Source organism: Aquarana catesbeiana, linkage group LG07 (assembly GCF_042186555.1).
Source record: "Aquarana catesbeiana isolate 2022-GZ linkage group LG07, ASM4218655v1, whole genome shotgun sequence".
NCBI lineage: Eukaryota > Metazoa > Chordata > Amphibia > Anura > Ranidae > Aquarana > Aquarana catesbeiana.
The window spans coordinates 283,760,790-283,781,282 of record NC_133330.1 but is presented as its reverse complement, the minus strand read 5'-3'; the positions used below and the strand labels follow the sequence as shown (position 1 = coordinate 283,781,282).

Here is a 20,493-nt window from a genome sequence, read left to right as displayed (position 1 = left end):
CAGTGCCACTGTAAACACAAATCACTCCATTATTTCCTCACATGCTTGTCAGCCCAGAGTGTTTACCAAGTGAATCCAATGATCCTTATTTTTCCTAAAGCAGTTTATAACTTTGAACTAAAGTTTCTCCATTTTGAAACAAATGTAAAATTGTAGCAAAATTGTTCAATCATGCAAACTGGCCAAAGGGTCACCCCAGTGCATGCATGGGTGGCCCAGGTAGAGTGAAGGTGTACAGACCCTACAAGATTTAGAACCATTGCCTCGATCTTGTGTTCCAGCTACAAGCTTTTCTCCATCTTCTATCAGGCCACTCAACTACATAACATTGATGAAGCTCCCGCCAATCCTGCCCGGCAAGTTTCTTTTTTGATTTTGCTTTATTCCGCTTTTAAACCTTCTAACCGGCAGAGGCTGAGACGGCCTAGATAGAATACGATTAGGAATACAAGAAAAGAATATAGAATACCAAGCAAAATAATTTGTTTAAAAAAGGATCCACAGGCATTGGGGTAGGTAGCCCATTAACTGTGAATGTGCTGTAAACACAATGCAGTGCAGTTATAATGTACCTGCACCTTTCTCCCCCGATGCAGCGCACCATCGCATCATACAAAGTGTTCCTATCTGTGTGCTGGGGTTCACTATGTACGTGTGTTGGGGGTGACATTCAAAACTATGCTATACAGCAGCAACAAGCATTTACATGAACACTGTTTGCAACATAGTAAAATTCTGATTTGACAACAAAATAACTGCAGCCTTGCAGACCATAATACATACATGCAAGGCCTTCTGAAAAATAAACAAAAGCAAGCTCTGTTACTAAAACCATGTCGCTGAATTGGAAAACAATAATACATCACAGTGGCTAAATGAAAAGTGGCTGTAAAAAGCCTCAGAGCAGAGAGCAGGAAGACAAGTCTTCAGACTGTTCTTCTGTAAATGTCAATTGCTAGTTTGCTGTATGCGCAGATATTCCTGCTGGGGAGCGGAGCGCTGATTACTAATAAATCACCTCTTATTTCCCCAAAGTCTGCTTTGCTATAAATTAACTTTAAAGGGATGTTTGAGTTCACTCCAAATCTGGTTGACACAGACAAAGCGTTCCTGGGTAATGTGTAGGGAGGGGCGAACTGTTCGGGCCGAACTTTGGTTGTTCACAACAAATTCGAAAGCCGCGGAACCCCGTTAAAGTCTATGGGACACTAACATGAAAAACCAAAAGTGCTCATTTAAAAGGCTTACATGCAAGTTATTGTCATAAAAAGTGTTTGAGGACCCGGGTCCTGCCCCAGGGGACATGTACCAATGCAAAAAAAAAGTTTTAAAAAACGTCAGTTTTTTAGGAGCAATGATTTTAACTCCTTCAGATCCGCGCTATAGCCGAATGACGGCTACAGCGCGGATCTACTTTGCCGGGAGGCTGTCAATATCACTGGCTTTATTTCAAGAGACATCAGTCCCAAAGAGAAAGAGGCGAAGCTGCCTCATCTGTGCCCACCAATACCGCCTTCCAGTGCCCACAGTGCCATGAATCAGTGCATAAGTGCCACCTATCAATGCCCACCAGTGGTGACAATCAGTGCCACCTAGCAGTACCACATATCAGTGTCACCTACCAGTGCCGATCAGTGCCCATCATGTCACCCATCAGTGCCCATCACTGCCACCCATCAGTGCCACCTATCAGTGCTAGGGGTGCGCATCTTCACTGACCTCGCATTTGAATACGATTATCCTGTCCACAATTCGATTCGATATCTCGATGCATCACGATTACTGCGCTCGGTTTTCATCCAAAAAATTCAAGCAGTCAGAAGAACTCAAAAAAAAAAAAGACAACACTCCCTGTATGTAGCAAAGTGTAAATTACAGCAGACAACTTAAAGAGGAGCTCCAGACTGCCCCCAAAATACTACAAGAGATGGTCAGAGACTGCAGACATAATACAGGAGATGGTCAGAGACTGCAGACATGATACAGGAGATGGTCAGAGACTGCAGACATGATACAGGAGATGGTCAGAGACTGCAGACATGATACAGGAGATGGTCAGAGACTGTAGACATGATATAGGAGATGGTCAGAGACTGCAGACATGATAAAGGAGAGGGTCAGAGACTGCGGACATGGTACAAGAGAGGGTCAGAGACTGTGGACAGGATACAAAAGGAGGGTCAGAGACTGCAGACATGATACAAGAGAGGGTCAGAGACTATAGACATGATACAAAAGAGGGTCAGAGACTGCAATGTCCCCATAACGTCCCCCCAAATGAGAACGTATGCCATTTTATTAATTATGGTTTATGTATGTCTTATTGATTGATTCACATCAAAACTTCATTGATACCTCTTTTTTTGTATGATTTATGGTTTCGCTCATCACAGATCCCACACTTGCAGTGCTGAATGTGTGGGGTCAGTGATGAGAGAAACCATAAATCATACAAAAAAAAAAAAAAAGTATTAATGAAGTTGTGATGTGAATCAATCACTAAGACATACATAAACCATAATTAATGAAATGGCATTGTCACTTGTTAGGACCACCATCAAATTTATTTATTTTAAAGTAACTTACTTATGCATACAGTAACTAACGATTGCTCAGCACACAGGAGCCAGAGAGGAGACTACCTGTCTCCAATGTGGGAAAAACAATGCAGTGGAGTGGCAGAACCTGGGGGTGCTCAGGAAAGTAGCACTGGATCTAAGTGTCAGGGGTGGGGGGGGGACTGCGGTGTCCACCAGCCCACAGCCTCAGAGCACAGAACACCAGGGGATGGAACAAGGGGGGCTAACCATGTAACCTTAATGCTATCCGGGGAGAGTGGAGAAAACCTCTCGCGGCTCGACAGTTCTGGGATCCAGGAGCTACCGTCACCTGACCAGCCGCGTCACACCTCACACAGGCTCCAGCAAACACTGTTTCCCGACGTGGCTGGGGATGACCTCAGCGGAAGAAGAGTGCGGCTAACGCCCATGGCTCAGTGTGGAGAGGCAGGGCACAGCGCTTTCAGCTCCGTTCGGAGTGGCGGGGTGGGGCATAGTGCGGCGCACAGTTAGATGGTCACCCCAAAATTGATTTTTAGCGGTTACAGCATCGATTTCGAATCACAGACGGCCAAATAGTGATGCATCAATGCTGCGATTAAATTCAACACCCTAATCAGTGCCCTTCAGTGCCACCTATCAATGCCCTTCAGTGCCACCCATCTGTGCCGCCTATTAGTGCCCATCAGTGCCGCCTTATTAGTGCCCATCAATGCAGCCTATTGGTGCCCATCAGTGCAGCCTCATCAGCGTACTTCAATGAAGGAGAAAAATTACCTGTTTGCAAAATTTATTAACAAAATATAAAATGGTTTTGTTTTTTTTTTTTTTAATTTCGGTCTTTTTTAAATTTTTTTAGCAAAAAATAAAAAAGCCAGGAGGTGATCAAATACCACCAAAAGAAAGCTCTATTTGTGGGAAAAAAGTGATAAAATTTCATTTGGGTACAGCGTTGTATGACCGCGCAATTGTCATTCAAAGAGTGACGGCTCTAAAAGCTGAAAATTAGTCTGGGCGGGGGGGGGGGGGGATGGGGGTTAGGTGCCCAGTAAGTAAGTGGTTCATAATACTTAAAGTGAAACAATAAAAATGAAATATTCCTTTAAATATCGTGCCTGGGGGGTGTCTATATTATACCTGTAAAGTGACGCAGTTTTCCCATGCTTAGAACAGTACCACAGTAAAATTCAATTTCTAAAGGAAAAAAAAGTCATTTAAAACTGATTGCGGCTGTAATGAATTGTCGGATTCCTTCAGCACAGAGAAAACTCATTGAAAAAAACGGCATGGGTCCCCCCCACCCAGTCCATTACCAGCCCTTTGGGTCTTGTATGAATATTAAGGGGAAACCCAAACCAAAGTTAAAAAAAAAAAAAAAAGAAAATTGCTTGGGGTCCCCCAAAATCGATACCAGGGCCCCCCCCCCCCCCCCGAATCGTACAAGGCCACATGCCCTCAACATGGGGAGGATGCTTTGGAGTAGCCCCCCTAAGCACCTTGAAGAAACCTTAAGGATTTGGAGAAGATCTGTAAAGAGTGGACCAAAATCCCTCCTGACATGTGTGCAAACCTGGTCACTAACTACAAGAAATGTCTCCTCTGTGCTTGCCAACAAGGGGTTCTCCCCCAAGTACTAGGTCATGTTTGAGTACTTGGGGATCAAATACTTATTTTACTCACTGAACTGCAACTTAATTTATAATATTTGTTTCATGTGTTTTTTCTAGATTTTTGGTTGAAATTCTGCCCCTCTCATTTAAAATACACCTTTGATAAAATTTTTTTGGACCCTTCATTTCTTGGAAAGTGGGCAAACTTACAAAATCTGTAGGGGATCAAATAATAATTTTTCCCATTGTAACAACTATAGCCGTTTTTCTTATTTTACAACAGCCTGGATCTAATTTTTTTTATATAAATTTTCACTATAGGAAATTTTTTTTTTTTTTAATTTACCCAGCTATCCTAGGTATTAGGAAATCTGTCTTTCTATAGGTAGGAACGCTAGCCATAAAATATATTAGGCCAGTTAAAAATTGAACCCCGACACTTTATGCGATCACCTGACTCTATTAAAATAAATTAAGGCAGACAATAGATGATGCAATTTGCTTTAATCGCTCGATTCCCCATTAACAGTCAGTGTTGATGCCCCCCATCAACACTGACTGTGTTGATTGGGAATCCAGCTCTCACAGATCTATTGTGTTCTCCTGACAGGGGGGGGAGGGGTGCACCAGAAGTCATCCCTGCTAGGAGAACACTTTGCATATTGCTAGCGGTTATAGCCACTGGCAATAACCGGATGTAAAAATCTGACACGCTGGTGCAGCCAATGACTTTGGTACAATCAGCCTTCCAATATATGGTTCGAATCTTGTTCAGTCCCTACTGAACCAGCCGAGATTTGAACAGTCTGTGGCTGGCTCAAGAGCTTCAATTGATCCACCTCCTTCCCTCCTATGATCAATTTAAAGTGTTTATCTGTTTTTCAAAAGAAAGGTAATAACCAAAAAAGTAAATAACATTTTCTATCGAAAATATCTACACTTAATGTAGAATATTTAAATGACATTTTCTTGTTTTCGTTTAAACTTTAAAAAGCTTAATATATTCAAGAAGTCTTAATTCATGAAATAATCCGGGCACAAGTATCCCCTCCCACTCCAGTTTTAGCCTCCAGCTGCTTTAACCTTTACCTAAGCTAATTTTCCACTTAGTGTTTCTTTATCTGCATCTACTGGTTGATCAAAGTACTGATATTTTTTACGGTACTTTCTGCGCTTGCTTCACCCCTCCCTCCTTCTCAATCGCCTTATCTGCAGTAATGAACTCTTTCAGACAAACAGCCAGCAAATTGCTTGGCTTCGTCCTAATGATTATGAGGGACAGAGATGAAATTAATATGCAGATTCTTATTCAGCTCAGTGCAAGAATACCTTAGGTATTGTTCAGAGCTTAAGCTAAAACAATACCACAAGAACAAATCTGCAAATAAATAAGTTTAAAAGACTCCATTCAGTTTATATTTTCTGCACCAGATCCCATGAAATGTTGTACAATTCTCGCTTCCATTTCTTCATTTGTTAAATAGAGCTTTCTGAACTCTTTTATTGATACAGTGTAAGCAGCTGCTGTAAAGAAGGCAGTGAAGGTCAACGTGCCATAAAGGAACAGGGCGGCAAAATAATATCTTTCTTTTCCAGCACAATGGAATCTGTTATGCATGTGCTCAGGTTCAGTGATGAGGTGCTCTAGAAGGAAGATAATGTACCTTCAGCAGAATATGAATTGAAGAAATACTGATCATTCTTAAGAGTGTTAAGAAAATGCTTACTAATTTTATCAACAGTGGATGCCTAAGGTCTTGGAAAGGACAACACAAATTTATGACCTTGCAGGTTAGGGGTTCCTCTAGGACAGGGGTCTCCAAACTGAGGCCCGAGGGCTAGATGTGGACCTTTGCTAGCCTTTATCCAGCCCTTGGGGCACTATTCCTCTCACTGATATGAGGCACTATTCCTTCCACTGACACCAATAAGGAGGCACCATTTCTTCCACTGATACCAATGATGGGATACTATTACTCCTACTAATAGGGGCACTATTCCTCCTCCTACTGACCACCAACCCTGAGGCCATATTTATTCTCACTGATGCCAGGACATTTTCTGCCTCCGCTGGCCACAATCTGGCCCTCCTAAAGTCTGAAGGACAATAAACTGGCCCTTTGAAAACTTTGGAGACTCCCGCTCTAGGAGATAGGGAATGCTGAGGGGTATAAATGTATATGTGTCACCGGCGCAAAATGTGTGTACCAAACAATTTTCCCCTTTAAATTTTGAGTTGCTGCATTAAAAAAAAAAAAAAAACATTCGGTGAAAAAATATTATAATATGTGTGTTGAGTGCGCTACTCTATTAATAATACACCACTCCGCTTAGCATTGTGTATCCTCAAACATTTCTAACCATATACATATGCCTTCATTAATATTACATAATATTCCCATAGATATCAGTATATAGGACAACGTGTCACAAAACCTCATAATACTCCAATATACGGGAAAAACCCCACATTCACGTGTATAAAATTATATACAAAAAAACCCAAAAATTATATAGTGTCCAAAAGTCCATGTGAAAAGTGCAATGTGCAATGAATTCAAGGATTACTGTGCAGCCTTCCTTCAAGTTCACAATATTTGTTATCCGTGATTCATCGTGACATAATCACCATTTCCGTGACAAACCACCACCATATGGATTGGCCACTCACCAGATATTTAATGAACAATGCACCTTCGGTCCCCAATGCGCTATACATGAGCTTTAGTTTTCCTCATAGAAAATATATGAACAACGATCATTGCGCAATGTTTAAAAAGCTTATTTATTTTAGCCAAAAATGAATGAATATAAACTCACATTTAAAAGTGCCTTCGAGCCGGCACTAAGCTATTCCAGCAGATAGGGATGGGTGCAAACGGTGGCGTGGTTACCGGTATGCAGTGTGGACTTCTTCCGCACTCAGCTTGCGCTTCACCCCTCACTCTCGTCCGTGCCTAACGTGACGTAATCAAAAATCTCCCAGCAGCCTCCACATGGACTTTTGGACACTATATAATTTTTGTGTTTTTTTGTATATAATTTTATACACGTGAATGTGGGGGTTTTTCCCATATATTGGAGTATTATGAAGTTTTGTGACACGTTGTCCTATATACTGATATCTATGGGAATATTATGTAATGTTAGACCAGGAAAAGGGATCCCAAGATACAGGAACACCTGGGAAGAAAAATGGTGAATGAAGAAGCCACAAGGAGTTCGTTGGTGGGCTAAAAGGGCAGACAAACTACCCGAGGACCCATCTGAATGCACAAACAGCCCCTACCTTGGAGAATTGGGGACAGATCTTCATGCCAAGCTGAAAGGACGTCAATGAGCAAATGGAGAATCAAATTAAACATTTATGAACGGAGGGGGAGAAGCCTTAATCTATTTCCTAGGCTACTTCTGCTGTGGAAAATGGGTGCTTTTGCTGTTACAATCTAGAATAGATTTGAAGAGCTTCCTGAAGACGCCATCTTGGTGAAACGTGTTGAAGCACACTCTTCGCCTTCATTTCCGGGTTACATGTGACATCACACCCACTTCCCATATCTGGTGACTGAAACACACGATATTCCATGCGACCAGGACGGCGGAGCGAACCTCCCAAAGCAAGGCTTTTTGCACTGGTGTCGGTCTAAGGGCACTATCAAATGTGAGTAACCTGTATTTATGTTTATGGCATTCATTTTTTATCAATATTACACAATGATGTAATCCTATTTGGAACTCTTCTCAGTTTCTGGCCGAGCATGGAGATGGTGGAAAGTGAAGGAAAAGAAACTAGATCCACTCTGATTGAAAATATATAGGGGAAGGCTCTTTTGACCTGCATTAAAGTGATGTTCCGGCCGAAATGATACTTTTTAAATAAAAATACCCCTATAATACACAAGCTTAATGTATTCTAGTAAAGTTAGTCTGTAAACTAAGGTCTGTTTTGTTAGTTTATAGCAGTAGTTTGTTATTTTATAAACTTACAGCAGGCCGTGGCCATCTTAAGTGTGGGCATCTGAAGCCAGACTGGATCTCATCCTTGCAGATCTCGCACATGCTCAGTGCAGCACAAGCAGTGTAATAGGTTTCAGGTCAGGTTTCCATAGCAACGGCAGTGTCAGAGGAAGTCGCCCCTTCCCAGAAGGCATTGCAAACAGGAAATGATGCGATGGGCCACGGCCAGGGAGGAAGAAGTGAAAAATGAACACAGCAGATATACAATAGGTGCTGAGAAAAAAAATAAAAAAATATCCAATTCGTTTACACTGCACAGTTTAGTGAGGGATGCTGAAGAGTTGTAAAAGTGGGTGGAACTCCACTTTAATCAGGTGTCAAAATTTGTGGCGAGTGCGCATTTCATAAGCACATGTGGTGAGGTGTATGGAAGAAACAAGAAGTACATGGATTTTTTTTTTCTAACCTTTAAAAAGGGACTCATTTGTTTATTTTTATTTTTGGCTATATTAATAAGATTAATTATAAAGTTTTTTTGCACCTCATAGTAACATCGGACCTTTGTATATTTTGTTATCAATGATAATCAGTTAAAGGGGCAGCTGCATGTTTTTTTGTAGGTTGTATGTTAGGCACAGTAAGGTGTAAAAAGGTTGGCGCCACTTCAAGGGTATATTTAGCATTTGATGATATTTAATGAGAGTGTGAGCCAAGCTGGAAAGAGGTCAATGAGCAAATGGAGAAACAAAAGAACATTTAACAGACAGGGAGAAAACAATATATTTCCTAAGCTACTTCTACTGAGGAAAATGGGTGCATTTGCTGTTACAATCTAGAACAGGTTTGAAGAGCTGTTGTACCCCAAAGACCATGTGGAACCATATAGGAGAATACTGCAGTCCAGTACCGTAACTAAGAAGCCCACTCATGAGTACTGACAGGATAACCATGCAATAGCAAAGCTGGGAAGGTTTTAACAAATCATCACAACTGAATTAAAAAATGATGGCTTTTTTCTCCATGCAGACATTGGGGGGGGTATAGGGAAGTGATGTTAGTAACCCATGGGTCAGAGATTGTCCTCAGTAGACCCAGACTATAAAGAGCTCCCTTCACACAAGGACCACGTGGGACAGTAAGTGTTGCTGTTACAATACCATAGGCAAATCAGTGGTCTGTAAAATGGCTGATCATGCTCGTAAAACAAATCCATTGGTCACTCAGTAGCAATGGTGTGAATGACTTTAACCATCTATGGGCAGGATGATTGTACCCAAAGTTGATCGATCAACTTGGGTACAACCTGCATGTCGGATTTTCGGCATGAAATTATTTCCAGCAGCCATAGCTGCTAGCAATAGTCAGTGTTCTCTCAGCAGGGCAGAATGATTTTGGACTGAGGGCTAAAACAAATGGGTGGACATAGGAAAAGACTGCACACACATAGCGCTCTAACCTTTATAGGGCCTCAAATCTCAGAGCAGCAAGGTAGCAAAGCTAACTGCTCACCCATTGTTGTTTGATCAAATTAACCCATTTGAGGTGCCAAAAGGTTACATATAGGTTGCTAGACAAAAAACGGAGTAAGAAATACAAGATATATTTTTATACCAGGGACAAATTTTGGATGATTACCTGCAGCCTCAATAACATCCAGCTTTAAAACAATGACCCTTAATAAATCTACAAATATCAGCAATACTAATTTAATAGTGTATACGATGTCCTGTAAGGTGTTACTGCTGCTTAGCTTTCTTGAAAGAAAGCAAAAGAGATGTTCAATGGTTTTCATCCTGCAGGAACTAGCAAAGTCCCTGCCAAGGATTTAGAAGGCTCTAGAAATCTACAGAATAAACAGAAATATTCTTTTATCCTGCATTCAATCAAAAATGTAACAAATGGGTAACTGTGCCATATTTTACGTAGTGAAGAAAAAAGTGTCCAAGAGCCGCTGGAACTTTCATGAGAGTTCTGCACCCCCTTTTCCATTTAAACATGCGTCTCAAACATGACTTGCTTCTTACCTTAATTGCTCACACAGATACTGCTGGCCAGTAACACTCCTGATCCAGCAATCAGCTTCCCTGAACAAATAGACTTTCTCCTCTGAACGGACTTGTTTGCGCTTATCTGCTGGTCATTACAGCGCTCACATAAATGGCTGTATTTTCCATTGACACAGATTCATACAGGAAATCTCCATTTTAATTCCACTAAATGTTCTTACTTTAACTGAAGGTACACATAAGCAAATTTCATGTCTTACTCATGTTCCAAATGACTGTTTTGGAAATGTCTGAGGTATAAAAGAAAAAGTTAGCAGCTTTTCTCTCCCCGAGCTTGCAGCATGGCTTTGTTCGAGTATAGTTTCCATGTGCGATTCTTTGGTATAGCATCTACATGCATTTTAATTGTTTTATCGCATGTATTATTTCAGTTATATGTACAATGGTATCTACTAACCATGAAGCATCTGATAATAATAAATTCCCAAATTGAACCTACTAAACATCACTTACCGTCTGATATTTCTTTATCTTCATTTATATGCATATTATATTTGATGTTCTATGATTGTTAGACTTATGATTTTATCAGTCAGATTTACATTAATATTGTTTTGTTCTTTGTAGCCCTGATGAGGAGGGAGCTTCTTTGACCCCAGAAACATGTTAGCTGGGTTTTTTTGTTTTTTTAATACAAGCAAATAAATGAATCTTATGCTTTGGTCTGGCGCGCCTTCCATTTGTGCATATTTCATGTAGTGTTTTAGCTACATCTTTTGCCCCTTTTGATAAGTTCACCTTTTATAAAAAACTAAAACAATTGCACATTTTTTTCTCAGATTAAAAAAAATTGTGCATTTATTTTTTAAATTTTTTTTTACACTGGAGCCTGTACAGCATGGGTGCTCAACCTGTGGCTCTCCAGCTGTTGCGGAACTACAAGTCGGAGGCATTGCAAGGCTGACAGTTCCGCAACAGCTGGAGAGCCCAAGATTGAGCACCCATGCTGTAAAGCATTGTACTCGCGATTAGTAGATCACAGGTGCAATGCCAGCATCCTGCAGACTCTCAGTAGACTGTGTGCCCATACCTCTGATACGTGCAGGCAGTTACTAAATTGCAGGAAGAATCAATGAACTACAAGGACACTCACTAGCGCCCTCATTGAGAACTACAAGAACTATGTGAATGAATGACACAACCGACTGGGCAGAGCCCCACATGGCCGCTGTTTTTAAATTGTAACTGCAGGTGTAGGGAGAAGGATCCACCGCCCGCTGTCACAGAAGGGGAGGGGGGTAATCGGGGGAGAGGAGGCAGGAGCTGGAACATGTAACAAATCTACATACAGTTTATAGGTCATACAGTTTATATACAGTTTATAGGTCACATTAAAGGTGGAAAAAGTTCTGAAATTATTCATCTTTGTCTCATATTTTTACATCACATAAACCTGACATTTTTACAGGGGTGTATAAACTTTTTATATCCACTGAACAGATCCCAGGATCAGGGGGAGCCATGTGTTATGGCATGCATTACAAATACCTGAATAAAACCAATTCAGAAATCTTCAGGAGTAAATTTTAAGAAACCAGTATGCCACACAGAAAGCAGCCAGAAATCAACTGATAACCCCCCACAAGTCTACGAGAAATTTTCCCAAGCCGCTGGCTACAAAGCATATACACTGGTTCTCAAACTTCAAATCTCAGGATGTTTGTCTGGATTGATAACTTACAGATAAATATAATAGACATCAATACACCTACTTACCAATACACCTACTACCTTCTAATTCAGGCATGTGCCACAATAAGTAGTCTCTATAACCCTTCCTTATTCTAATTCAGAACACAGATAATGAGCAGTATCTAGGCACAGTATTTATAAGAAGACTTACCCCATCAGGAAGAGCTCTCCAACATACAGCACTAACAAACTCATTGGTGTCGTCTTCTTTGCGGTCTTTGTCCAATACACTTTTTACTGTGTCAAACTTGAAAGTCAGCAGGGTCTTTGAGAGGCCCTTATAGTACAGGTAAAGGGAATTGTTTTCACTTCCTAAGCAAAAGAGAAAATATGTGCATTAGTCCTAATTAACTAAGCATTTATTAAATGGTATTAACAAAAAGTTTAAATTCAAACGCAGGGACGTATTTAGGAAAATAGCCTACACTGTACACCAATTTAAAATTTACCATCTTTACAGCTTTGAAAAATAGCATTAACAAGTGAACAGCGAGGTTACTTTCACACTGGGGCGGAGGGCGGTAGCGGTTTTAGCGGCGCTTTTCACCCCCGATAGAGGCCGAATAAAGGGTTAAAAGCTCCCGCAAAGTGCTGCCATCGCGCTTTGGCAACGGTGACCATTGATTTCAATGGCAGGAGCGATGGAGGAGCGGTGTATACACCGCTCCTCCACTGCCCGAAAGATGTTGCTTGCAGGACTTTTTCTAACGTCCTGCAAGCGCACCACTCCAGTGAGAAAGCACTCAGGCTCTCACACTGGGGCTGTAAGGGAGGCATTTTTCAGATGCTATTTTTAGTGCAAAAGTGCCTGAAAAACACCCCAGTGCGAAAGGGGTCTTAACAAAAAAAAAAATCCTGAGAGGGGTGAGAAGAAAATAGGCTGCATTGAAGGGGGGCATGCATCTTTTTGGCTGTACTTCTTATCCCTTCTTTCTTTGTGCATAAAATTAGGGGGCTTGGAGCATGCACGACTACAGGGTTATCAGGAATGCTTCCTTTGCTATAACTTAGTATCTTGAGTTCTGTTTGAGTAAAAATCTTCAGAAATGTTTATCAGCCATCAGCCAAATACCTGTATTTGTAAAACGGTTGAAGAAACCAGTACTTCTCAGCAGAAATCATAATAAGAGTGGAGAGAGAGGAACCGGCAGATAGGCACAGTGCTGGATCAATACAGGACACTGGTAGACTGAGAGGGGGGTGGGGGTGGGAGAGTGTACAGCAAATGGCAAAAAAGTTTTTTACCTTATAGCGTTTGTTAACCTTAAAAAAAAAAAAAAAAAAAATGGATCCTGCTCCTTTAAAGCATGTTATATGACACAGTGCTTGTCCTGTGTCATTTGGCCCCCTGTAACTCCTAAAAAACCTGGCTGATCCTGCCAGTTTCTCCCCACTCCTCTGTAAACTGACCATGGTGTATCATGGCTGCTGAGATCAGACACCATCGTCGGTCTAGTGCCTCTGTCATCGGCAGCCTGCTATCTGATCTCCTCTCTGCTCCTCTGGCCTGCTCCCCCCTCCCTGTTTGTGTGTGAGCCATCCCCCTCCTGCTGCTCTCTTAAAACTAACCTGTATACACCATCAGCACTGCCTCCTACTGCAGTGTCCCCCTCTGTGATTTATAAATATAATTGCTGTAAATACCTCATTTAAGAGCCAAGATAGCGTTCACATGACCAGCCAGCTCTCTCCTCCTCCCCTCCAGACTGATATCAGCAGGAAAATCTCAGCCCCGCCCACTGCATCTCTGAGAGGAGAAAAGGAGAAAGCTGGCTGGTCATGTGATTGCAATCTCGGCAATGAATTTAGGTATTTGCAGCATTTATTTTTATAACTCACACACAGGGATGCTACAATAGGAGGTAGTGCTGATGGTGTATATAGGTCAGAGTGGCTTAACAACCACTTTAATGCAGGGAAGGCATTAAAGTAAAAAAAAAATTTACCTGTAGAATCACTAAGTATAGTAGCTGTAGAAGCTGCTGCTGTCAAAAACATAACGTATATCAGTGTTTAGAAACATTGTTCAGAGCAGAGAGCTATAAAGTAATATTGTTCCTTTTCCAACCACTGTTTGCAGGAACAAAAATGAAGCGATTCCCCCATCAACACAATGCTGATAGGGGAATCCCTCTATTGGAGCTTTTGTGTTCTCCCACGGGGAAACCAACCCTGCACAGTGATTATTGCTAATGGCTACAATAGCAGCTAGCAATAATCGCATGTAAAATCCAACAAGCTGGTTGTACCAAAGTTGATCAATCAATTAACTTCGGTACATTCAGCTTGCCCATACATGGTTCGAATCTCATCCAGTCCCTGCTGAATCGGACGAGATTCGAACTATGTCCAACTTTATTCTGAGCAATGATGACTAGCTCACTGTAAATTTGCAGGAAATACACTCACATGAACACTTCAGGAGAGAGAGAGAGAACACGGCTAAAATACATTTTCTATTTAATACCCAAGACCAGATAATGATTAATTACACACAGCTCTCCAAGGAAACTGTGCTAAAACACTAAAATTATCCGGGGAAGTGTAAAATTAGATCATAGTGAAGCAGAAAATTTAGTAAAATACTGACCACAGGCAATATAATCTCCATTCGATGCTAAACCGACAAAATTCTTTTCATTGATATGACCCTTGAAGGAGCGCAGGCAATGTGGTCTGGAGACGTTCCACAGCTTCAGCTGGCTGTCTGTTGATCTAAAGATTTCAGAAGCAAACAGAAGTGAAATGCTAGACTGGAAACCGAAAAAGACTTTCCATGGAAGTATTATATATGGGAAGAATTTACATTGTACACCAGCATTGTAATGGTACAGTCAAGTGTTAAAGAAGCACTCCAGCCCCTTCTGCAATATTCAGCTTCAATACGGACATGTCCTCCACAGCTGACATTCTCAGTCTGATGAGCAACATCACTGCAGGCTATTGTACAGCCCACCGATTAGGTCACTACTGCTTTTACAAGATAACTGGGGTCGCAAAGACATTTGTTGTTTATTTTTGGATATTGCTGAATATATCAATTTAATTTTTTGTGGCTAGAGTTCAGCTTTAACCACTTCTCTACTGCTCTATAGTCATATGACGCCCGCAGGAACCCTTCGTCCCTCCGGGCGGGCGTCATATGACGTCCTGGGATTCCCTGCATTGTGAAGAGCGCGCGCACCCGCCGCATCACTTGGGGCCGCGATGTCCGCCAGGCACCCGCGATTGCTCGTCACAGAGCAGGGATGTGAATCTGTGTAAACAGATCCACATCCTGTCAGGTGAGAGGAGACCGATCCGTGTGTTCCCATTACAAAGGAACACCAATCGGTCTCCTCCCCTTGTGAGTCCCCACCCCCTACAGTTAGAATCACTCCCTAGGACACACAGTTAACCCTTTGATCACCCCCTAGTGCTAACCCCTTCCTTGCCAGTCACATTTATATAGTAATCAATGCATTTTATAGCACGGATCGCTGTATAAATGTCACTGGTCCCAAAATAGTGTCAAAGTGTCTGATGTGTTCGCCGCAATATCGCTGTCATGATAAAAATCGCAGATCGCCGGCAATTACTAGTAAAAAAATTAAAATGCCATAATTCTATCCCCTATTTTGTAGACGCTATAACTTTTGCGCAATCCAATCAATATACGCTTATTGCGATGTTTTTTACCAAAAATATGTAGAAGAATACATATCGGCCTAAACCGAGGAAAAAAAAATTGTTTTATAAAAAAAAAAATTGGGATATTTACTATAGCAAAAAGTAATAAATATTGTGGGGTTTTTTTTCAAAATTGTCGCTCTTTTTTTGTTTATAACGCAAAAAATAAAAACCACAGAGATGATCAAATACCACCAAAAGAAAGCTCTATTTGTGGGGAAAAAAAATGATCAAAATTAATTTGGGTATGTCGCATGACCGCACAATTCTCATTCAAAGTGCGACAGCGTGAAAGCTGAAAATTGGCCTGGGCAGGAAGGGGGTGAAAATGCCCAGTATGGAAGTGGTTAAAGAAGAAGTAGAACCAAAGCTCGTTAGGCTGCACTTCTCCTGTGGATCACAAGAGTGCAGTTCGTTTTGCACTCCTGTGACCCATTTTCAGCAGACAGCGTGCTAGAGCCCGCTGTTGGCTGATGTCACAGAGCCGGTCCAGGCCCGGGAAGGATCATAATATGGTGGGGATCCGCCCACATGCCTGGACCGGCACCTGGCTCAGCCTCTCAGCAAACCACTGAGAGCATGAGCAGGCTGCTACCTCCACAGCCCTAGGCTATTTTTCTACTTGAAGCTTGCAGCTCTAAAAATGCAAGCCAAATGCAAACACAAGCCAAATCCCATTCATTTCAACGGCCCCCGTTTACATCTGAGCATTCTGCCGCCTGAAGCAAAACGCCTGTTGCTCAAAAAAAAAAGTACATGAGCTTCTTTCTGGCAGAATGGGTCCCATAGACTTCAACTAAAATGCCTGAAAATGTGCGACATGAGCCTTTTATAAGCATTTTGTCACATGTTTTCTGCTCGAACAGCAGTTCTCCACCCCAATCTCCTCCACCTCTACCCCACTAATGCTATCCTTATCCCGCTCAGACTGACAATGGTGCTGTCTACTGTGCATCCTGTTCTAATTTCTCCAGAGTTGTCTCCCACTAATATAGAAGGTGCGTTATTGGCCAGATCACCAGGTGATAACAGAGGGGAAAAAAAGCAGAAGAAAAGAAAACGAATGCAGCCACCACATCTAATGATTGGTAAGATGCAATATATAAAATTTTTGGTTTTGGGTTTAAAGCAGAGTTTCACACAAAAATGGAACTTCCGCTTTTCGGAATCCTCCCCCCCCCTCCGGTGTCACATTTGGCACCTTTCAGGGGGGAGGGGGGAGCAGATACCTGTCTAATACAGGTATTTTGCTCCCACTTCTGGGCATAGATACCCACGGTTATCTACGCCACTTCCCGCCCCCCCACCCGCTGTCATCTGGGAGACACACGGTTCACAGGAAGTGATCCGATTCCCTTACCGAAGATGGCGGCGGCAGCACCCGAGAGCCAAGGGACAGATCGGCTTTGGGTGCCGACATCGCGGGCGCCCTGGACAGGTAAGTGTCCACATTTTAAAAAAGTCAGCAGCTGCATTATTTGAAAAAAAAAAATAAAAAATCGGCGGAACTCCGCTTTAAAGCTCAATGTTAACCCTAAACTACTTACGCAGAAACTATTTCCTCCCCATTCACAAATTTGGCATAGGAGACAGCTTTGCGATGCCCTTTGAACACCATGATCGGCTGCTTAGTGTTGCGGAGGTCGTAGTAATGTACACAGTGATCTAGGGATAAAACAAGTAGGGGTTAAAAAAAAATAATGTAGATGAAAGATTACAGTTGTGTGTGGAAATATGAAGCCCCAACAAGATACAAGTCACATTCTTGCCGTAATGTATTAAAAATGTTGCAAAGACATTGATTTTTGTAGGTGTGCATTCATTTTTTATGTAGAATCCGTAAAACAACAAATCAAAATTAGCACACGTTGGCAATACGCGTTATTGGATAATTTGTTACAAAGACACAGGCCACATAGGCTATTTAGCAGAGATTGATTGCAGGAATGAGAAAACGGGGTCATATTACTCGGAGACCGGTTTCTTGGACGCTGTCCTGCGCACTGCAATGATTGGGATCATGGACCAAATCTCTTTGCAGTACAGGGAGCACTAATCTTCCCCATCCCCAGCAAGCGGTAAAGTGACCCATGTCTGATGAGCTGGTCCGGAATAGCCGCGTCTTTATGTAGCCTATTACTGCCTGTCATTTTCTGACAATAAGAAAGTTTTGACAGCTTCAGTGTGGAGGAAATAACCAGTAAGGTGATTTTGTTTTTTTCTCTACATTTAAAGTTCAGCTCTATCCTGTTGATAAAGATCAGGGCATGGAAAATAGTTCTGGTAAACGCCAAGATAATGAAATTTTGTCTAAATAAAAGGAGGCATGTGTACTCTTACTTGGATCTTGGTATCCTTTGTGTATTTTTTTTACAGATCTGTGCAGCAATGTGAAAGTTTGTCACTGTGCAGGAGCTTTCTGTAATAAAGATCAGTTACTGCTGTTCTCTATCCTTGTGCAGGGTGACTGGTCTGGTCTCCGCCCCCTCCTCTAATTTTCTGCAGGCAGCCTGTTGTGGGCGGACCTTCTTATTACTCTCCAATCACTGTGCTATCCACACAGATAATCTGCAGCACAGCATTGCCATTACTAATTTTACAAGAGCTTCCCCTTATATTGCCTAGGTGATCAAGACGGATGTGGGAGCTTGTTAAAGCAGCTGTTAAAACCAGGTACCCGCTCCCCCCAAAAAATTAAATAAATAAGTGTCAAATGTTGAAGAGGAGGAGGAGGCAAAACAAGTGGAAGAGCCCCTTCTGGGTGAAGTTGAAAGTGGTAGTAAACCAGCAAAAAAAAAAAAAGAAATGTAGCAAAAACCGTCCCCTGCAAAATAATAGCATAATGTACTAGAATGCATCGCAGACTAGCAAATTATGAAAGACTTACCTTAGAATGAAGGCCTCCAGCTGCACGTTGTCACCGCTGACAGGACTTCCATCTTCATCCGGTCTTTCTTCTAGGTTTGCGGGTTTCGGCTGTTAGACTGGCCAAGCCGCGATTACATCAACCCTGCACATGCACACGGGAGTAACACCCGTGACACGGCACTCTCAATGAATGGCACGCCGTATATTGGGAGGGCAATGTGCCGTTGACATCACCGGCTGCTACTACAGTAAATATCCTCTAAATCGGGGCTCTAAATTTCAAGACCTGAACTACTAGCCAGGCCTCAAGGGTTACTCGTCACCAGTTGCCCCGCCCAAGCCCTAATTCCGCCCCTTAACACGCCCTCATAAAGTATCACATGAAATTACACTTAAATGTTTTATGCAGAAATAAGTTGTAAAAAAAAAAATATTAACAACTATATCCATGCTCAACAATGCAGCCCGTGCCCGCCAATGCAGCCTACCTGTGCAGGGGAAGAGAGGAGAGCCGCCCCCCGGATGATCAGAGCCCCGGTAACATAGCTTTCAATAGCTGTGTGTTCCTCGCCATCAAATACAGCCCCTCCCCCTTGTCCGGGAAACTTTGATAGACAGATCACCCATCCCAGGATTCGACAGACAATCTGTCTATCAAAGTGCCCGAACAAAGAGTCGGGGCTGTATGTGGTGGCGCGTGGCAGGGAACACACAGCTATTGAAATGAAAGCGGTTATGTTCCCGGCACTCTGATCATCCGGGTGGCGGCTCTCCTCTCCTCCGATCGCTGGGAGAACACGGCTCCCGTACAACCCGCCTGCCGGCAGCGCGCTTGCGCTCCCCCCCCGATCCCAGGCAGCCATAGCTCGCCAGCCCTCAAAACCCACTTGCAAAAAGCAAGCGAGTGGAACACACCAGACTTGGAATATTGATGTGTTTTAGTACAAATCACAAAGTGTGAGTGAATTTTAATGTTTTTATCCAATAAATTAGTTAACAGTCTACACTGTATCTCCTAGGTCTGCAGGAGACATGTATGGCACCCATGATCTGCTGATCGCTGGTGCAATGCTTTACAAGCTCCTGCAACAAAAAAAAATAATAAATGCACATTTTTCTGCTTGCAAAAAAATGTACCTTTATTTAAGTGAACTTATCCTTTAATCTAGAATTAGAATAAGTTCCCTGTACGGTTACTGGCTACACATCATAATTCTGTAGAATACTCTTCATTATTTACTTTAGCAGTATTTGGAATAGGAAACGGACATGCCTGATCTGAGCTGAAAGCTTGTTTAATTTTTGATTTTAGTCTGCTGCTGATGCTACTTGCCTGTAATTTTCAAAAACCGACAAAGCTTTATTCAAGTGTTGACACAGACTCCATTTAGTCATTTGACAGCTACAGACAACCCTTGATGATATAACACTTGTACACAGAACAAGCCAAAATAGTGAAAATGTCCTCAATGTTGAGTGCATACATGAACAATCGCTACTCAACAATACAGATACATATTGCTCCTTCCCATCACAGAGCTGGAAAGCAGTAATAAAATGGAAAGATTAAAGCAGACAAGCTGAGCCTTTCAGCAGACAATGTCTAACCTCTTGCACTGACTAAGCCATTACTAGGGAACAGAAGAATGTAAGAAAGTGCAAGATGAACCTATATCATATGCATGTGTTTACATTAAAGCCACAAGATCAGACAGACAAAGGGATCACAAACAGAATTCAACTAAACACTTTAAAAGCACTTAAGGAACATAGCTTGACCTCAGACCTTCGAAAATTGCCTGCATAGGTACATATTCTGCAAATAGCTTCAGATGACCCAATCTCCTTGTAACCTTAATGCCTCCTATGGATACGTGCAGGAAAATAGGAAAATTAAGCCTTCTGGCCATGATTTTCATACATGTGTAGGCCCAAGCACTCAATCGTTTGCTATAGCTTTAGGCATAGTTTCTTATCTAGCTAAAATTAGGTGCTTAATTATTCATTGATTGTTAAAACATGCAGTGTACACCCGCATCTCCCTCCACACATTCATTCAGGAAATCTTTATTT

At 42.0% G+C, this 20,493-nt stretch overlaps 1 protein-coding gene across 4 annotated transcripts in view; it reads right to left on the bottom strand.

Annotated features, from left to right (window-relative positions):
• Positions 1–20,493, bottom strand: part of COP1 (COP1 E3 ubiquitin ligase) — a 333,947-nt gene that overhangs the window by 78,550 nt on the left and 234,904 nt on the right. For all 4 annotated transcript variants that reach the window (XM_073593409.1, XM_073593408.1, XM_073593411.1 and 1 more), the window contains 3 exons: positions 17,100–17,217; positions 14,474–14,598; positions 12,035–12,195 (listed from right to left, as the gene is read on the bottom strand). In XM_073593409.1, coding sequence (XP_073449510.1) covers positions 12,035–12,195; positions 14,474–14,598; positions 17,100–17,217 — 404 coding nt within the window. The remainder of the gene's footprint in view (positions 1–12,034; positions 12,196–14,473; positions 14,599–17,099; positions 17,218–20,493) is intronic.